Raw genomic sequence first — 19,191 nt, 5'->3', positions numbered from 1 at the left:
GACAACTAAATATATGATTACATATAAATGCTATAAAGAAGAGAACAGGCATGCCATAAGTGCATCACAGTGGTCGTTGTGCTGGTGGTGAGTCAGTGAAGGCTGCTCTGGGAAGAAACAGTAAAACTGAGACCCAAACTGAATAAGAGTTGGCCAGGTAATATGTGGAGGGGAAAACCTTCAAGGCAGAGAAAGCAGTTTGTGTGTAAATCCCAAGGCTGGAGGAGCAGCGCCTCGGAGGAAGGACGGCCACAGGGACTGAATAATAGCGGGCTTGCGTGCAGATGAGTAGCCTGTGATGAGGTCGCACAGGTGAACAAGAGGCAGATCCTGAGGAGCTTATGGGACATTTTAAGAACATGAGATTTTATTCGACTTGCAATGGAAACTGATGTAATTTACTTTGCATTTTTTAAACTTTGGAAGAGTAACTGGAGGTTGGCAGGAATGGGTAAGAGAAAGATGAGTTAGCCGTTCTATTGCAGTGATCCAGGAGAGAAAAAATAGTGATATGGGTTACTTTTGTTCCTTTTGTTAATTTTATTTTTAGTAGACATTGTTTTAGACTTGAGGCTTGAACATAAGAACCCCAATTAATTTTTCTCCTGCTTTATCTAAGATTTTAGCATCATGAAAAATGGTCTTGTATTCATTTGCTTTAACACATTCTTAGTCCAGAACCCAGATGTCAAAATCGATCTACTTAATGATTATCTAAAAAACTGGTAAATATGAATCTTCTCGCGTGCTATGACCTTAAGAGAAGCTCCAAGCCCTGAGAACAAAACAATAGTTGACAAAACCTTCACCTTCTAAAGTGAGGTTCCAGAGTTCCAGCTCTGTCTGTGGAACTTTCTGCAATGATGAAAATTTTCTACATTTGTGCTATTCAGTGTGGTAGCCACTAGCCACGTGTGGGTATTGAGTGTTTGAAAGTGACTGGGAAGATTGAGGAACTGAATTTTATTTTGTTTTACTGTGATTCATTAAAATTTAAACTTACATAGCCACATGTGGTGAGTGGCTACTGTGTTGGACAGTGCAGACTAAGATAATCTATGTTGATCTTGTAAACGAAGTGGCTAGAACCTAGTGTAGCCTCTGACTCTCTAGCCCTTCATGTACCTCCGGGTATATGGGAAGAGGAGAATTCACTGGGAGGTGGAAGGGAACTGTTCTAGGACCGTATGATAGCTAATTCTCAGTGTGCAATGAACTCCTCATCTCTGCTCACGGGAGGGCAGAGCTTAGTGCTTGCCGTCATGTTCCTCTCCAGAGGAGCTGGGTTTTAAAGCTCCACTAGAAGTTGACAGAGACTGTTGTCTGACACACTGAAGAAGAGTCTACTGGTGAGAGACTGGCCAAAGTGCCTTGTGCTGAAGAAGTTTCCATTTCCTAGCTTGCTGAGCAAAGATGCCAGGCCCACAGTATTCCAGGTGTGGGTGGACTTGTTAGGGGAGCGTATCATGTACCATTTTAACAGAGACGCACCCAAGAGGTGTGGGGTGACCTCAAGTGGGTGTGGACACTGGGCATCAGGGGCTTTCAGATAAGTCATAAGTAGCCACCAGGAACAGGCATCTCCCATGCCAAACAGGCAACCGCAGATCCTTAGTGCAAGTCTCTGTGGAACCCACAGGAGGACTCAAAAAAGAGTCAGTTTTAGACATCTGCAATACTCAGAGGGTATCAAACCCTCTGAGCCTACAAAGCCTCTGGAAAACCAGAGGCTTTGTAGTGAGTGGAGGAAGAGGAATCAAGGGGGAGAAGTAATGCGAAGCCAACAATATTTTCCCCATCACAGATTTCCCAGATTTTGAAGCCGAAGGAAGGAAGAAGGTTTTAAAAGGATGTGAGATTGCATTGGATTGGACTGGAATGTTTCATATGTGGAAGTAATCAGAAAAGCTGTGTCATCTGCCTGGGGTTTCATCCAGGATCTGAGAAAAGTAATTTGACAGCATGAGTTTAAATGGGAGTGGGTTAGGAAGACTAAATTCCCACTCTTGCACCTGCTGAATCCAGGTCACTCAGTAAACAGATTATAATAATAAGGATAATTGTGCATTAGTAATGACACATAGATAACGATGGTGATGAATAGCTAACATTTATCAAGTATTTACAACCTGCTAGGCACTCTTCTAAGCGTGTTATCTGTTTTAACCCCTCAGCTGGAGATGCATATGGAACTGATTCCTCTCTATCTGAGGAAGCTCTGATAACTGGACTGGAAGACTTTCTGAGTCTCGCTGGAAGATAAAATCTCATACACTGAAAAATCATGATCATCTAGTAGTTATTAACCACACTTAACAGGCATTTCATGTGCATTATTTCATTTACTACTTTAACTGTGCTATGAAATAATCACTTATTTTATCCATTGAGGTTCAGAGGAGTGAGGACAGTTTACCTACTGGCAGGTCTAGGCTGGGAATCCAGTGCCGCCAGGCCTCAGTGTCTTGTTTTTCACCAAGACCCTACATCTGAGGCCAGGACTAAGGCTCCCCTATTTTCTCTTCTTGAAAACAAGTACATTCATTATGAGGAACAAGAAATTGTCTCGTTCAAGCAAAATTAAAAGTTGGTCGATTTGAACATTGCAAAACACTTTGGGTACTAATTAGTAACAAAATCAGTTCCTTCTCTTGCCCCAAAGTCTTAAGTTTAGTATGGAGAAACAAGAATACAGAAAATGGCTCACATGGACCATCAACATGTATTCCGGCAAATATAGGAAAAACAAAAGCCAGGGCCAGCTCTTCATTTCTGACCCCCTAGAGTCCTCCTGACCCTCTCAAATCTTCTTCCTCTCCACTTTATTTCATTGTTGTTCTTAAAATGAATTCCAAAACCCAAGAGAGGGATAAGGCTCTTACCAAGAAGGAAAAGAAAAACCGTAAAAAAGTTACGGTTCAGTGTATTCTGAACTCTTGAAATTTGGGGCCTATTTATACTTCAAGACAAACAGAGATCATTTTAACAATAGCAGATGTTGCAAGGGAAGGATAGAGTTTATTACAGGCAGACCTACGTGGGGTCAGAAGCAATAGGCTATTCCTGGGGAGGAAGTCGGATGGGCAGCTGCAACTTGACTCGAAAGAGCTCGTTATCGTATTACAGTCCAGGCTGAGAGCACGGTGTGGTGCCCAGCTCTGTGGGCTGGATACACGTGCAGCTTCGCTCCCCCTTGCCTGATTTTCTCGTTGGTCCCAGGTGTTACTTCCAAAACTGCGGAGGTGGCTCAGATGCAAGGAAAACATCTAACCATTTTGAAGGGGCTGGGAGACGACCCATATTTGCAAATACGATTGGAAGCCTTTATCTTTCCTTCCCCCCCTACATCTTCTAAATATTAGCATTTAATAAAATACACATTTCTTTCATTTATTTTGAACTCCCTCCAAAGCCAGCAAATACCAGAACCTCAAATATTATGATAGGATAGGTTCTTTATTGGTTTGTTTTCTTTTCATTCTTTCTGTTTTTACTGTGTGATTCTTTTTCATTATAAATCCTTATGTTTCCAGCTCAAGGAGCCTGACTAATCAGAAGGGTTTCCAGCAGAGGTAGACAAATATTCTCAATGTGGTCCTGAGACCCTACAGATGCAGATAGCTCTGCTATTCACAGGAAATGAAGAAGTCAGGTCCATCAGAGACAGAGGATTTCCTCTTCAGATAAAGTATGTTAGCTGTTGCATATTAGTGATAGAAAGCTCAGGAGGAGAGAAACAAGATGGTCTGATGGTGGGGAAGAAGGCCTCCTCTCATCCTGGATGCTGTTGAAAGCAGAGCCTGAGACAAAATTTGCATAGAGTTTATTTATTTGGGAGATGATCTCAGGGAGCAGGAATGGGGGACAGAATTAGTGAAACAAAGGAGGGAAAGCAGCTCAAGATGTCTACAGGAGATGCTTGATCCTGTGAGGACCCTTTTGAAGTGTATCTCAATTCTGCCCATGGGCAAAAAGAGAAGACACTGGTTCATGTCTCCAACTGGTCAAAGCTCCAAACCCAACACTTCCTGGTTGCAGAGGTATGAATGCTAAATGGTTCATCTCATGTGGCAGCATGAGAGAGGCCCAAGGGCGGAAGGCAAGGCACTGTCAGCTTTCTTTTGCGTGGAAATGGGAGCCACATGTCAGTGGCTGGAATAAGAGATGGGTTGGAGAGGACTTGACATGGTACACGCAGGTATCCAACACAGCACCCTGAGGAATTTGTTATTATAGGCTGGTAGTTCATAGAGATATGAGTTGAGGCCCCATCTAGATGACTTACCAGCTCTGTATCCTGGGCAAGTTATTTGCTCCTAGGCCCACCTTTCTTCCTTTTAATTTAATAACACTTAACCTCATCTGGTTGTCGTGACAAGAAAGTGAATCACATAAGCTTAGTGCCTAGTGCCTTGTACAAATTCAGTAAATACTATCATTATAATCAATAGTATGAATAATCGACATAGGTTTGATGAGTTTGGCCTACAGCTCAGACCGATGGTGGCAAAACACTCTGTAGAGAAGACGTGAAAAGGGAATTTAAGAAAGATGTAGGACTCATGCCTTTCTTTAGACAGGTGAGATTCATGTACACATAAAGTACAATGTAGACTTCTGTTCTTGAAGATGAATCTCAGGCATGAAGATAACAAAGTGATGTCACAATCATTAAAGAAATAGATACAGGATAAATTTGATTATTAATGATGTTTAATTTAATGGAAAATTTTAAACAGGCCTGATTCCAAGGGAGCCTTACACAGAGCAGGAACATTTGCTTCCTGGGTTCTCCAAATTCATATCTGTAAAGTCAGCGTGTTAAATCAGATGATTTCTGAAGTTTACTTCAATTCTTAAGTTTTGTATCCCCAAATAACTTATTTTATTATTCCTGAATATTAATTAGCTAGAATATCTGATTTCCCACTTGTACCGAAAGACAAAAAGATTGAGTCACCTGTGTATGTCAGAAAAAGAGCTTGTCATAAAAGTATTTATTCACAGTAATTATACTGGCCATTCCAAACTCAAGGTGGATTGAGTTTTGAAAGTTGGTTATTTACAATGAGGGATGTGTTTTCACACAATGACTATGTTAAAAATAACAGGCAGACTTCCAGGTCAGTAAAGCAAAAGTCTGTTTTAATCATTATGTTCCATAAACACAGTACTTCTCTACTATTAGTCTGGTTTCTGAATACTACGTGTTACAATGATTTGAACTCTTCCATGGAAAGAGTTCCACCTTTTGATTACAAAAGCCACTGTGGTTTCTGCTCCAGTGATCTTAGGAAATTTCTCTCTTCCCAGGCAGTTGGACCTATGAACTTTTTCCAAGTCTCCTAACTCCTCCAAAGAGGGACACTTTTGAGAGTAGAGGGGGAGCTATTAATATTTTTTCTGCGAGAACGAGCGTAAACCATCATTGTCCTGAGAGCACTGGGGGGATGGTTGTCCTAGTCATACTTGTTTAGAAGTACTTCCGTGGCCTGTCTGTGGACACAGCAATATGAAGCTCTCACTTATTTTCATTTCCGTTGCAGTTCATTCAACAATGTTTACTAAGTTTCTACCATGTACTACATACTGGAGATATAGTGTGGTAAAGACGAACATGGTACCCAACTTTGCTGAGCTTAGAGTCTAGTGCATAAAAGAGACATTAAACAACTAATTGTAATAAAGCCTAAGTGATGACTGAGGAAGTCCAGGCACCAGGGGAGCACATAGTAGGGGACCTTAGGTTGATGCTCTAAGGCAGGGGCCTTTTCTGTAAAGGGCCAGATAGGAGATATTCTAGCTTGTTACTCTTTTAGCCTTTAATGATCATAGATGGTTTCTGTTTTTCCTCCTCCTCCTCATCTGTCTCTTCCTCCTTTTCTTTTTCTTCTTTCGAAATTCTTTTAAAAATTTAAAACCCGTTCTTAGCTTGAGGGCTGTACCAAAACAGCCACAGGCAAATTTGTCAACCATAGTTTGTCAACCCTTGTTCTAGGAGAAACCTTTTTGGAGCAAGGGCTATGTAAGCAGAGATTTAGAAGGTGAGTGAGTCTGCCAGGGGAAGAGTTGTAGATAAAGGATATGGAAAGATAATATGTGCAAAGGCACAGGGACCGGAGAATGAAAAGAAATCCATCCTGGCTGGGAGTGGCCCAAGATGATGTCGAGATGTGTGAGATCTGTTCCCAGAATGTTTTATAACCCTGCTAAGGATTTTGGACTTGATCCTAAGGGTTAAGAGGCATTCATAAAGGACTTAAAAGGAAGGAGGGTCATGAGCAGATTTGCATGTTTAAAAGATTCTTCTGACTGCCCTGTAGAGAACAGATTGGATGGGACAAGAGAGGAAGCAGGGCATCCAGTGCAGTGGCAAAGGTCCAAAGGATAGACAATGAGGCAGCACAGATCAGGATGATGACATGCGAAATACAGGGACTCAAGTGAGATTTGTGAGGTGTACATGGCTGGACTTGTTGATTGATTGGATGAGGAAGAGAAAGGAGTCAAGAATGACTTCTGAGTTCTTCCTAAAATAACTGGGTGGCTGGTGATACCATTTACTGAGGGAGAACCCTGGAGAAGGAGCAACTTGGGAAAAGAAGAATTCCATTTTAGACAGACTGAATTTGAGGTGTATGCTAGACTTCCGAGAGGCAGTGCCCAATAGGGGGTTAGATGCACAGCTCTGTAGTTCACAGGAAAGGTCAAAGATGTAAGGTTCATCGTGGAGATGGGAACCAAGGCCAAGAAACTGAATGGAATTATGTGTATAGGGTGAGAAGAGTCTCCCAATATTGAAGGAACGGCTGGGCAAGTAGGTGGAAAACAGTTTCTGGTGTTTAATGAGTCACCTTCCACCTAGTCTACCTGTTCCTCCTCTTCTTCGTTCTTCTCCTTCTTTTACTAGTTATGCTACACATTTTCTACCAATATAGACCAATCCTGGGGTGAGGTGATAATTAGAGATGACGTATGAAGCCGTCCTTGATAGGGATGGGAAGGAACATTCAACTGGAAGTAGAAAGGAAGGTCCTTCTCGGGGCTGCGGTACCTCTGATACAGGTTAAAAGTGTTTTTTCAGTTGCTTCTGTGCACATAGGGATGTGAGTAGGTTGGGCATGCATAAATTGTGAATGACCTGCCTTCAGTGTATGAGAGAACATGATCCAAAAAACAAGACTTGGCATGGGGAGAGCAGCAGACACAACAGACACAAGTATCAGTGAGTTGTTCCAGCTGTTGAAGAAATATCAAGAGAGGAATGTGTAGGGGAGGAAAATATTCTACCCATCTTAGGTTCATTGGCTGGAGTCTCACAACTTAGACTTAACAAAAGACAGATTAACAAGTGAAAAGCAAACAGAAGTTCATTAATGTGTACATTGTGCATGGACATGGAAGTACTCAGTGATGAGTAACTCAAAAGGGTGGTTCGAACTTGAGCTTAGACCTTGAGCATCTTAGCAAAGAACAATAATTGCAAAGAAAAGTGACAAGGCAAAAGAAAGGGACTTTGAGCTTCCAGAGGTGGCAGATTGTGGGAAGGTAAATATATGGAGACACTAATGGTAGATAAGAGTTATATGGTTTCCCTGGTACTATCTGTGGGCTAATAAGGGTCTAGCACCTCAGATGACTAACTTCAGTCCTTGCTGGTAGAGAGGGGAGGGGAGACACCTTTGCAAATTTATATTCTGCTTTTAGGGGGAGTGCAGAGGGCTTTTCTCGTATTTGCTTACTTCTAAATTATCTTCAGCTCAAAATAATCAGCCTGCCAAACTGGTGTTTTCTGCGGGGAGGCATATTCTGCTACCTAGTCACCTAGTAACCACTGTCAGATTTCCCCACATCCTCATTTCACTTCTGTGATTGTAGTTAGGGGAAATTACAATGAATTCCTATGTTTGGCCCTGGGCATTTAACACTTTTAAGTGCCGTGTATATCACCTAATAGATTTACTTTTTATCCAAATTAGTATTAAGTTTATTAAGTTGAATTTTTATTCTTGGAAATTGACAATCTATGTATGATGCTTCTCTATATGTAGGGCATAAAGGATAATTTCAGCTAAACAGCACCAGTGATTAATCAGTGTTCTCTGCCCATTTTCTGTTATTACTGCTGATTGAATTCAGGGCCAACTCAAGCAAAGCTGTGAGGCAGGCACTGGTTTTCTTTGGCGTTTGCCTTCTCACTTCCCTTCTCTACTCCAAGCATCTATCCTGGCCTCATTTCCAGTTGTTACTTGGGTATTTGCACTTTAATAGAAACTTGCTGCCGGTAAAAAGCCTTTAAGGTCCAACTAAATGAATCTTTCATAGTGGACTTTTAGGTGGAAATGGGGCCCTATGGGAGAGGTGTTTTCTGGAGAAGGGCAACCATCAATTTGTGCGATGGGCATTGCAGGTCTATCACAGTGGGTTGTGAGGAACAGCTCTGAGACAGGGTCTCTACTTGTGTCTTCAAACTATTCTCGAGGCCCTTTGACCCTGTATCCCACTGTGGTTCCTGCCATATCCTCTTCATCTGTTCATGGTCAAACTTCTTGAAGGAAAAGTGCCCTGACTGACTCTTCCTTATGTCTCATTCAGTCTCTCCCGCTGCATCGGGGCTGACCAGCACCAGCAAGTGCAAATTACTGGACGTTTGCTCCTTAGTTGCATGGTCTCTGCAGAATTTGACTCTGAGTCTGCTCCCTGATGCTTTAAATTGCATCCTGCTTTGGTTTCCAAGACAACGTGCTCCCTGGTTCTCCAGCCTCTCAGTAGTAGGGTAACTGAAAGTGGGGGCTGGGGTGGAAGTGTAATGTCCAGCAGCATCCCCACTCTTGGGTACACACGACTGAATTTCCTTATTCTTGTAATGAATATTCAAACCCCCTTCTGACCTGATTGCTGGTCAGAGTCCTTTCAAAATAGAAAGTTTGGAATCTCCACTGCCCCAGCCGTTGCCTCCTCCTAATATTCTCCATCTGAGTCCTTTTACTCCTATCCCTCCAATGTTAGTGATCTTTAAAGTTTTGTCATTAACAATCTTCTCCTTTTCCTCTTTTCCCCCTCCTGATCTTATCTATGACCTGGCCTTCGACTCTTAGGTCACAAATCTCTACTTCTCTTCCAGACTCACCCTTCTTTCCAGATCTGAATATTCAACTATCTGTGTGATATCTCCATTCTATCTATGTTAGATTGCCTTATCTTCAGCCCTCCTACTCTTAAATCTCCCAAATTAGTAGTCACCTTTGGCTGCTTTGCCCTCTCAACCTCTTCCTTCATGCAGTCACAAAGGCTTGCCAAATCCATTAAGGTTGTTAAATTCATCCTCTCTTCCATTTCTCCCTACTGCCTTAGAGTAAGCCTTTATCTGAGCTGTAGCAGTGAATATTGTTCTCCCTTTCCCTACTCCAAACCTCTATAATTCTACAATTTACACAAGGAAGAAGTGCTCTTTCTAAAATGCAAATCTGATCATGTAAGTGTCAGCATAAAACTGTTAACTGGCTTCCCTTAATTTTGCAGAATAAAATCTCAGTTCATTAGCATAATATCTGATGGACTTTGTGATGGAACCTCCATCACAAGACCCCACCCTCCTCTTCAGGCACCACTTCTCTCCACAGTACAATTAAACATTTCATGTTGCTTGAGGCCTCTGTACCTTTGGACAGTATGTGCTTCTGGATCATTCTCTCAGTTTCATGAGTGTCTATCTATCTAGAATATAGACTCCATGCTAGAAGGGATTGTGGAGTAAAATCCCTTTCTACAGGTATTGCTCGATTGACGTGAATGTCAGGGGAACAACAAAGAAGGATAGAGGATGTATCATTTCTCATCTGGTTACCACCGCCTCTCATCTGTATTAGCAGGACTGGCAGGACTCTGAGGTAGAAATAACTTTTTGGAAATGTGCTAGGAACCCTCCAAACTAGGATCATTAGAGATGTGAAGAGCCTGCATCCCTCAGAAACAGCAGAGCATCTTCTAAACCCTTGTATTTATGTTTATTACCAGAAAAGCTTTCCAGGAATGAAAACTAAAGGTGGTGTGGTACATATATGCAATGGAATATTACTCAGCCATAAAAAGGAAAGAAATTGGGTCATTTGTAGAGGCGTGGATGGACCTAGAGAGTGTCATACAGAGTAAAGTAAATCAGAAAGAGAAAAACAAATATCATATATTAATGCATGTATGTGGAATCTGAAAAAATCTGAAATAAGACTGTATAGACAGTCTTATTTCCAAAGCAGAAATAGAGACACAGATGTAGAGAATAGATGTATGGCTAACAAGGGGGAAGGGGGAGGTGGGAACTGGGAGGTTGGGATTTACATATATACACTATTGATACTATGTATAAATAGGTAACTAATGAGAACCTACTGTATAGCACAGGGAATTCTACTTAATGCTCTATGGTGACCTAAATGGGAAGGAAATCCTAAAAAAAGGGGATATATGTGTATGTATAGCTGATTCACTTCGCTGTACTGTAGAAACTAATACAGCATTGTAAAGCAACTATACTCCAATAAAAATTTAAAAAAAACAAACAAAAAATCCAAAGGTGGAGCTTTTGGTATAATACAGGGAGATGCTGAAGTCATCATCTGACTGATCTGAAGAGGAAAAGGTTATGAGCCTTTTAAGTCTTCATCAATCAGCCACGTTGCCACATTTTAGGTCATAGTTCACCACCAGCCCCCTCAGGAGAGAGGAGACATAAGATTTTGGTTTCCTTCTGAATTTATAAAATATGTGTGTGGTTTTGGTATTTATTGCCTATTGTATATTATACTAGTTTGAAAGATAAAAAAAATAATATTAAAGTTTTCTCTCTTCTTTATTCTAGCTTGGATTTATATTGAATAATCTGGGGTTTTCTTGTTTGTTGTTGTAATTCCTCATTTTAATTCTTGAGATGGCTAGGGAACAATGCTCCATTAACTGGAGCTTTCAAATAAAAAGAATCTTAATTGTCAGAATAAAAGAAAATTTATTGTGATAGATGTAGTGAAAAAATATAAATAAAATACTCTTGACTGTGTCCTCCTCGTCCCTTTCAATTCAGTCAAATTATCTGGAATGCCTGTCTGTAAAGCTATACAGTGAAAATAGACCAGAATTGTTATTCAGAAGCGATACAGGGATTCTTCATTAAATATTCTGAAGATCCAATGTCCTTATTGCTAAGATTGCAAGAGAAGAAATATACATTTTTATGATGAGAAACTTTCAACAGCATATTCCTAAGTCCTCCCTCTGTGTTTATGTAGCACTTTAAACAAATGTTTATGTAACACTATACATACTTTTATTGCAGCCACATTACATACCATTACTGTACTTTGTCCATTTGTCTTTCTGCTCTTGAATTTTAGTGCTTTGAGGGCAAGAGGCTATTTCTCTTTGTGTCCTCATCACCTAGCACAAATTCCAGGAGAATTATAGTAAATAATATTTAATGGATGGCAACTCCAAGCAAAAAATGGATTTCTGATTTCTAATTCTGAGTCGCAGAGAAAGTTTGGTCCATTCCATATTATTCATTGAGGTCTTAGAAGATAAAATATGTGGCAACTACTTCTGCTAACTACATTGTCTGAGATAAGGTAAATCTGATACAAGTTTTGGATTTCATCCTTAAAAGTTTGTGGAAATTTGTTTTCTCTCATTATATAGGTATGTATGTAATATCCTCAACTTGGCCACTTTGCCTGTGAAGTCTAAAATACTTACTATCAGATCTCTTACAGGAAATGTTTGCTGACCACTGTTCTGTAAAATACTTTGTATAAGTTTAAGAAACAATTGATTTGTAAAAATTTCTCTAATGTAACATTTTAACACTGGCCTGGACATTAAAACGGTGAGTTCTGCTTCTCACCTATAGCTATGTCTGACCTTCTTTTGTACTTTACTTGACTGGGCATAGGGCTGAACGCAGAATGGATGCTTAGTAGTAATGGTTAATTGATTTTTTTCTCAAGCTGCTCAGTTTTAGGAAAAGATTTTGCCTGATCCCATTAGAATTTTAATGAATGGCATCTTCTGAAAAGTGCGATGGAAACCCAAATATTTATTTATTTATTGGCTGTGCCCTAAGGCTTGCGGGATCGTAGTTCCCAGACCAGGAATTGAACCCCGGCTCTCGGCAGTGAAAGTGCAGAGTCCTAACCACTGGACCTCCAGGGAATCCCTGAAACCCAGATATTTATAATGAGGATTATTTTAAATGACTGGCCTGGACTATGAGGCGTACACTCAGAAATAAATGCCAGAATCTTCAGGCAGACTTAACTCTCTGCCGCATGTTACCAGTTGGCAAAATCTGTGAAGGACCGGGGGTGATAACTCACCCAGGTTAAGAAATGGCTCTGAATGAACATGTCAGGCTAAATAGATTGATTGTTACTTAATTCTAATTTGATATTTTCAAATGCAGCATTACCAGTGACACCAACCATAAAAATATTTTAAAAGATCTCAAAATTAGGTAACTACGTAGCAAAGGAATTACATTGAGTGAAAAAAAAACCCAGAGTTAATGTCCTGGTTAGTTAAGTTGAGCGTTTTAGTGGAATTTCTTTTTCCCTTTTGGTTACTAGGAAGTCCTTCCTAAATTCACTTGTTAAAAGTATATTTCCGGCTGCCTGGATAAGGCGGGTTGTATTGTAAATCCTGCCTAAATGTACTTGGAATAAACCAGTCAGGAATTTAACCTCTCCTTGACAAACTAATTGGCTGGGGTTTAAAACCATCAGTTTTGTAATAAAACTGTGTGCAATCAATTAGGGTAAACTGATTATGTTCCCTTGGCTTCATGTCTGAGGAATCTTGTTAGCAGTTGAACTCTCTGAATGACTTGCCTAACTCTTAGAAAACGACTCAGCCTTTTGTATAAGCATGAGGTTTTCAATTCCCTGCAAATTTCACACGGCTTTCAGGCAATGGCTGCATGTTACCGAAGGGAGTAATGTTAAGTGCATGTGTAAAGAACGGTTCGGGATATTATCCTTTCCTTAGTGAATCACAAATGAGCTTTCCATGTCTGATTCCCTCTCTGGATGAGCCAGCCGAGGGGCTGGGGTGTAGCGAGTTAGGAGTCTGAGATTGGGACAAATCCAGTCCTTCGTGGTCTGTTGTCTGCCACTGCGAAGCTCCAGATATGACCAGAGTCAGCAATCCAGAGGACTTAGAGAATAAGAACCCTGATATGATCCTTATTAATGAGATGAGAGCTGGGAATCTGGACAAGAGAGCATTCAGAGAAAGAAGAGGGAAAAGCTGTGGGGACTGGTGACATTCCTCAGCCAAAGAGGAGAATTGACTTTTAGCTATCGATTAACACTCATATGTTCCCTCCATTTATCAAAAGAGGTTTGATATTGTAAAGCACCGTTCATGGTTTTCTGTTTGCATTATAGATCTGCTTCTTCCAATATTGGAGGTTTTTGTTCAGTTATCACAATTTGTATTATATTTTAGGTTTTAATTTGTACTAATGTCTCAGGAACACTTGGGAATTTCATTATTTGCTACAAAGTCAGGATTAAAGCACATTTGACATTTTCTATTTATGCTTCCTAAGAGTGAGTACCAGGCATTGTTCAAACTAAGGCCAAGTTCTAAAACATCCCCAGCTAATATACCCTATGCATATCTTTAGACTGAATAATATTGTGATTGAATAATCACAATAATTGAATTATTGTATGTGTGTGTATATATATATATATATATATATATATATATATGCCTCATGAGTACAGAGGCCGAATCTGTTCTCTTCACAATTATTCCTAGGATAATAACTCTCGCTGAATATTTGTTTGCTGAACTGATGAGTGTGGTTCTGGTCCTTGCAGCAGCCCCAAAAGCATGCAGCACATTTTTATAGTTGTCATAAATACAAAAAGAAGTAAATAAGTAGTTCAGAGCCATCACACCTCCCCTTACCAATTTTATAATACAATTTTAGAGGATATTACAGTATTGAATAAAACATTTTATTATGGTTTCAAATATTTGATATCAAAGTACTTTCTACAAAACACTTTATTGGAAAATAATGCTATTTCCCAATTGGAGTGCTAAAATGTATTATCTTATAACGGTTGATAAAGGTGTTTTTTTTTTTGGCTGCCCCACGTGGTGTACAGGATCTTAGCTCCCCGACCAGGGCCAGGGATTGAACTTGGGCCCCGTGAGTGAAAGTGCCCAGTCCTAACCCACTGGACCACCAGGGAAGTCAATATTCCATAACAACCTAATTGGGAAAAGAATTTGAAAAAGGATAGATACATGTATATGTATAACTGAATCACTTTGTTGTACACCTGAAACTATCACAACATTGTTAATCAACTGTGCTCCAATATAAAATAAAAAAATTTTTTAAAAAGCTAAAAAAATATTTTAAAATAAAGTCATTCTAAAATTCTTATTAAAACTGTCAACCTGTAATAACATAAGTGCTGGTGAGGATGTGAAACAACTGGAACTCTCATACATTGCTGGTGGGAGTTTTGAGTTTTTGCTGGTGGCAAAATTGTACAGATACTCTGAAAAACAGTTTGACAGTTTCTTACAAAGTTATACGTATACTTAACGTATGCCCCAGCAATCCTCTTTCTGGTTATTTACCCTAGAGAAATGAAAACTTATGTTCCCACTAAAACATGCAGACATATTGTTACCACCGAATGCAAGTGCAAATTTGTGCGCCCAACACACAGTGAGGCCAAACAAACTGAAACGTTGGAGTTTGGAGCAGAGAAAGATTTATTGCAGGGCCATGCAGGGAGAAAGGGTGGCTCATACCCAGAAAGCCCTGAACTCCTGGAAGGGTTCCGGCAAAGCACTTCTAAAGGAGAGGTGAGGGAGAGGTGTGGTTAGTTGTTGCAAACTTCTTGGTGTCCGATCCTTTGTTCTAGCAGCTGTCCACTTAGGTCAGGTCAGGATGATCCTATAAACCTCCAATAAAACCAATGTTATTCTCTGTTCTGCAACTTTTTATCTCTATATGAAAAGACTCGTAAAGGTCAGAGACCTGAGTATAGGCTATCCTTTATATTTCAGGCTATAGGCAACATTCTTTTACAAAATGTGCAGAGCCAACATTTCTAAGCACAGGCAATAGACCAGGTCTAACATGGAATCAGATTTGTTCTTTCCTATTACATTAAAATGTTCAGAGCAGCTTTATTGGTGATAGTCAGAAGCTGTAAACAACCCAATGTCCTTCACGAGGGGTCTGGATAAGCAAGCTGTCATGTATCCATGCAGTAGAATACTACTCAGAGACAGAAAGGCACAAACTATTGATACATTTTGGTACTGATACAGGCAAGATGGATGATTCCCAAAGACATGTGGGAGTGAGAGAAGTCAGTATGAAAAGGCTACATACTGTATGATTTCAACTATGTGATATTCTGGAAATGGGAAAACTGTAAAGACAGTGAAAGGTCAGTGATTGCCAGAGGTCTGGGTGTGGTGAGAATAGTATTATAATGGGGTAGCACAGGGGGTTTTAGGTGCATCAGCAAGTTGTTTTGTATCCTAATTGTGGTAGTTACACAAATCCATACATTGTTGAAATCCATAGACCCTTACAGCAAAAGAAAATAAATTACCATATGGTAATTTTAAAAAATAACATAAAAAAATCTCTCAGTTAGTAAGATTTAAGTAATTGTATAACAAACGGCTGCTTACTTACAGTCAAGTGGTATCTTCCCAAGCACATCACAACTGGAGACCGTGGGTTTTAAAAGCCATGATCTAGTTATCTGAGAGGTGGAAAGTTAGAAAAGTAAGCTATAGTATACTTTTTACAAAAGAAGTAAAGTAGTACTATCAAAAAGGAAACTCTCCTATACTTTTATTCAAAAAGCAGAATTGCGAGATCTTGTTTGAAGCCATCACTTTATTGTCCAGTTATGTAGATTTTCCCCTCTGGTGCTTATTCTGGCATTAATTAATATAACAGAATCTGAAAGAAAGATTAGAAATGTGTTATGTTAGAAATAGCCTTGCTTTAAGGGACGTGCATATTGATATGCCAGGAAAACTTGGACAGTTTTCTCACTGCTGAGATTTTTTTTTCACCCAGTCTGGAGTCCAGTGGAATCATTTATTAAATGATTGATGTTTGTACTCCTCAGGAACCATGGGAATTACCATCTTAGATCAGATCATTAGTCTGCCTAGTCTAACATCTTGCTTCTGGCTTAGGTAATTATCTGATGCTTTTGAGGGACATTTAAATCTTTCTTATAAAGCATCTGACCATTGTTTCACATAGTGTTGATTCTCATTGTTGAGATGTGGGTGAGAAACTTGGGCTGAAATTTCTTTTAGTGCAATTAAATTCATTTGTATTTTCAAAATCTAATTTTATTTTGGCCATTTTGACCATACTGGTTAGATCCCAACTGATAAGAAGTGCTGTGACACACTTGATTTAATGCTCAAAGTTTTGATTTTTCTACTTCCCTATGAGGCTACAAGAATGACTAGCTAAAAATGCCATATAATGTAACGTGTTTTATACTTCTAGAAGTCCTATATTTTATAAGGCGAAAAGCAAATGATCCTCTCCATGTTTGTAAGATGACTGTTCAGAGCTTTATGTGCTATGGTCTCAGAACTAATTATTCCCAAATAATTGACAACTAATAACTCTTTAGACAGTTACTTTTTACCATTTTCTTTCTAATATATTGCTTTGATTCCTTAAAAATGGAACAGTTTAATTGACTGGTACAATGTGATCCTTTTCTGCCTTCCTATCTCCTAGGTAGATATTAAATGCATAGACATTATTTTAGTGTCAACAGCAACTTATTTAGCATTTACATCTTCTTAACAAAGACTTTTTAAAAATGAAAGCCAGGTGAGAGACATATCCTTTTACAAACATGCAGGAATTGGAATTTAGGCTTCCCGCTCAATGAGAATATTTGCTGTTACTGTTGTTTATAAGCGGAGTTCTAGCTGAGGTGTTTGTTTGGTAAGGAGGCAACTACACCACATGAGTAGTAAATAACCTAAGGATAGGGTATGTAGAGAATTTTCTACAGCAGTTTTCTCAACCGGGATGCTTAACCCCCAGGGGCCATTTGGCAATATCTGGAGACATTTTTGGTTGTCACAACTGGGGGCTTGGAGGTGTAATTACCGACATTTAGTGGGTAGAGGCCAGGGATGCTGCTAAACATCCTACAATGTCCAGGACACTCCTGACGACAAAGAACTGTCCAGTCCAGCATGTCAATTGTGCCAAGATTGAGAACCCCTGCTCTATAAAGTACAGAAGATGTGCTTTGAGCGTCATACACAATGCCTTGAATATGATAGGTGCAGAGAATATATTGAGGGGATTTTCACAAGGGACTGCTCAAATCAGACTCAGGGCAGAAAGGGAGGGTGTTTATTATTGGAATCAGGCAAGTTGCAAAGCAGTGCGTATTGACCACAAATTTCATGATACGCATTACACTTCCTTCATAGCATGTTTGACTAGGCACACATGCAAAGCAGCTTATTAAGAGGACTATTACTAGTATTATTTTTTAACCTATGAGACTAAGCATTGTTTTCCTCTCTTCTCTGTTATAGTTTTCAAGGATCAGTCATTGGTTTTTCCTCATCTCCCACCATCAATGGCTCTCAGTGTTTGGAGCACGTGTCCCACCAGCTGGGGTTCTCTTGCTGCCCCTGACAGTTTTCCAGGGCTACAGTTTTATGTTTCACCTCTAACTTCTGTTTTGCTAATCCTCTCTTTAGCTGTTTGATCTTAAACTTGAGGGGGGTTAGAGCAGAAAAATCCTGTTGATTTGTCTCTCTCTGGATTCTGGATCTTGCAAATAAACTTTTTATAATGAGATAGTAAATAGTAGGGTATCTGGACCAGGAGATGACCATATACAGTGGGTTGTGCAGGGGAAAATGCATGGCGACAGGATGGGTATCGCAGTCCTTGGATTGGGTGATTTTTATCCAAAAAAGTTTAGACAGAGTTTTGCCTTGTTGGGTGGTGCTCATGATGGCTTTTGTGAATCTGGCTGAGCTGGTCCTGAGAAGAACTCACCTCCTAAAAATCTTCAGTCCCATTTGTCCCTTTCCTGGGGATCAATAATGGGTCTATGGGCTATAGACCAACAAGCACCCTTGGCAAATTTAGTGTCTGTCTATCACTGCCAAATCCTGAAAGCAGAACTGGATTCAGATCCACCTTCAGAGTGCTATGGGTTTGCAGACTGGGGAAGACCCTTTTCTAAAAGTCACAGCACTGCTTGAAAGCTTGTTGCATTCCTTTACATGAAGATAAACTTTTAAATCCACTAGAGAGTTTAAAAGTTAAACTTATAAATGCAAACTGGGGGTGCCAACTTGTTAGAACAAATTTTCATAAAAATTCAAATAAGGTTGGCAGATTCTTTCTTCTTCTGTAGGAACAGAGAATAGTTTTGGGAACCCAAAAGCAGGAGAGGTTTTCTTCTTCCTGGCCAGGAAGGCCATCAAAGGCAAACTTTTCTTACTTCAAAATTTCACTTTGGGCTTGTGCCATTTTTCTTATACTTTTCTTATCCAGATGTACAACAGATACAAGATAGTAGAGCAGGGAAGAGAAGGGACTAAGATTTCTTTTCTAGAATTCACTGTTACCTAATAGAATTTCAGGCTCGTTAAAGTCTCTACAAAACCTAGAAATTTATAATTAATCTACTTCTCAGAGATATTCACATTTATCCATATTGTTATTTTAAACCAATGATATTAAATAGCCATGAGTTATTTTCACGATCTATGAAACAATGTTCTCGAGTATCAATTTCTGAGACAGGTAAATGCAACATTGTTTTAATCTGAAGTACTATAGCAGTGAACCCTGAAAATAGGTTGAATAGGTCAAAGTTATTTCTTGATCATTACCAATTTAATAAATTACAAGGTCAGGATTTCATTTTATATATTATTCATCTTCTTTTTCTTCTATTTTTTTTTTTTTTGGCAACGTGGCTGTTCTTTATGTTTCAGAAATAGCAGTATTAAATACTATGGAGAAAGGTTAGAGGGTTGACACTGAGGTTGCATTATAAAGACAAGTTAAAAGCTTTAATTTATACTTGAGAATAACAAGATATGAAAGGATTTTGTGAAAATCCTTTGTTCATT

General features: G+C 39.5%; 1 protein-coding gene across 8 annotated transcripts in view; it reads left to right on the top strand.

Annotated features, from left to right (window-relative positions):
- The window catches only part of PKHD1 (PKHD1 ciliary IPT domain containing fibrocystin/polyductin), a 603,444-nt gene that overhangs the window by 355,674 nt on the left and 228,579 nt on the right, over positions 1-19,191 (top strand). The window contains exon 62 of one of the 8 annotated variants that reach the window (XM_032648754.1): positions 11,388-11,827. The exons of the other annotated variants lie outside the window; for them this stretch is intronic. Coding sequence (XP_032504645.1) covers positions 11,388-11,395 — 8 coding nt within the window. The 3' untranslated portion in view covers positions 11,396-11,827. Of the gene's footprint in view, positions 1-11,387; positions 11,828-19,191 lie in introns of those variants that run through there. 8 annotated transcript variants of the gene reach the window in all.

Source organism: Phocoena sinus, chromosome 11 (genome assembly GCF_008692025.1).
Source record: "Phocoena sinus isolate mPhoSin1 chromosome 11, mPhoSin1.pri, whole genome shotgun sequence".
Classification (NCBI taxonomy): domain Eukaryota; kingdom Metazoa; phylum Chordata; class Mammalia; order Artiodactyla; family Phocoenidae; genus Phocoena; species Phocoena sinus.
The sequence above is the reverse complement of the archived record's forward strand: the minus strand, read 5'-3'. Positions and strand labels throughout refer to the sequence as shown.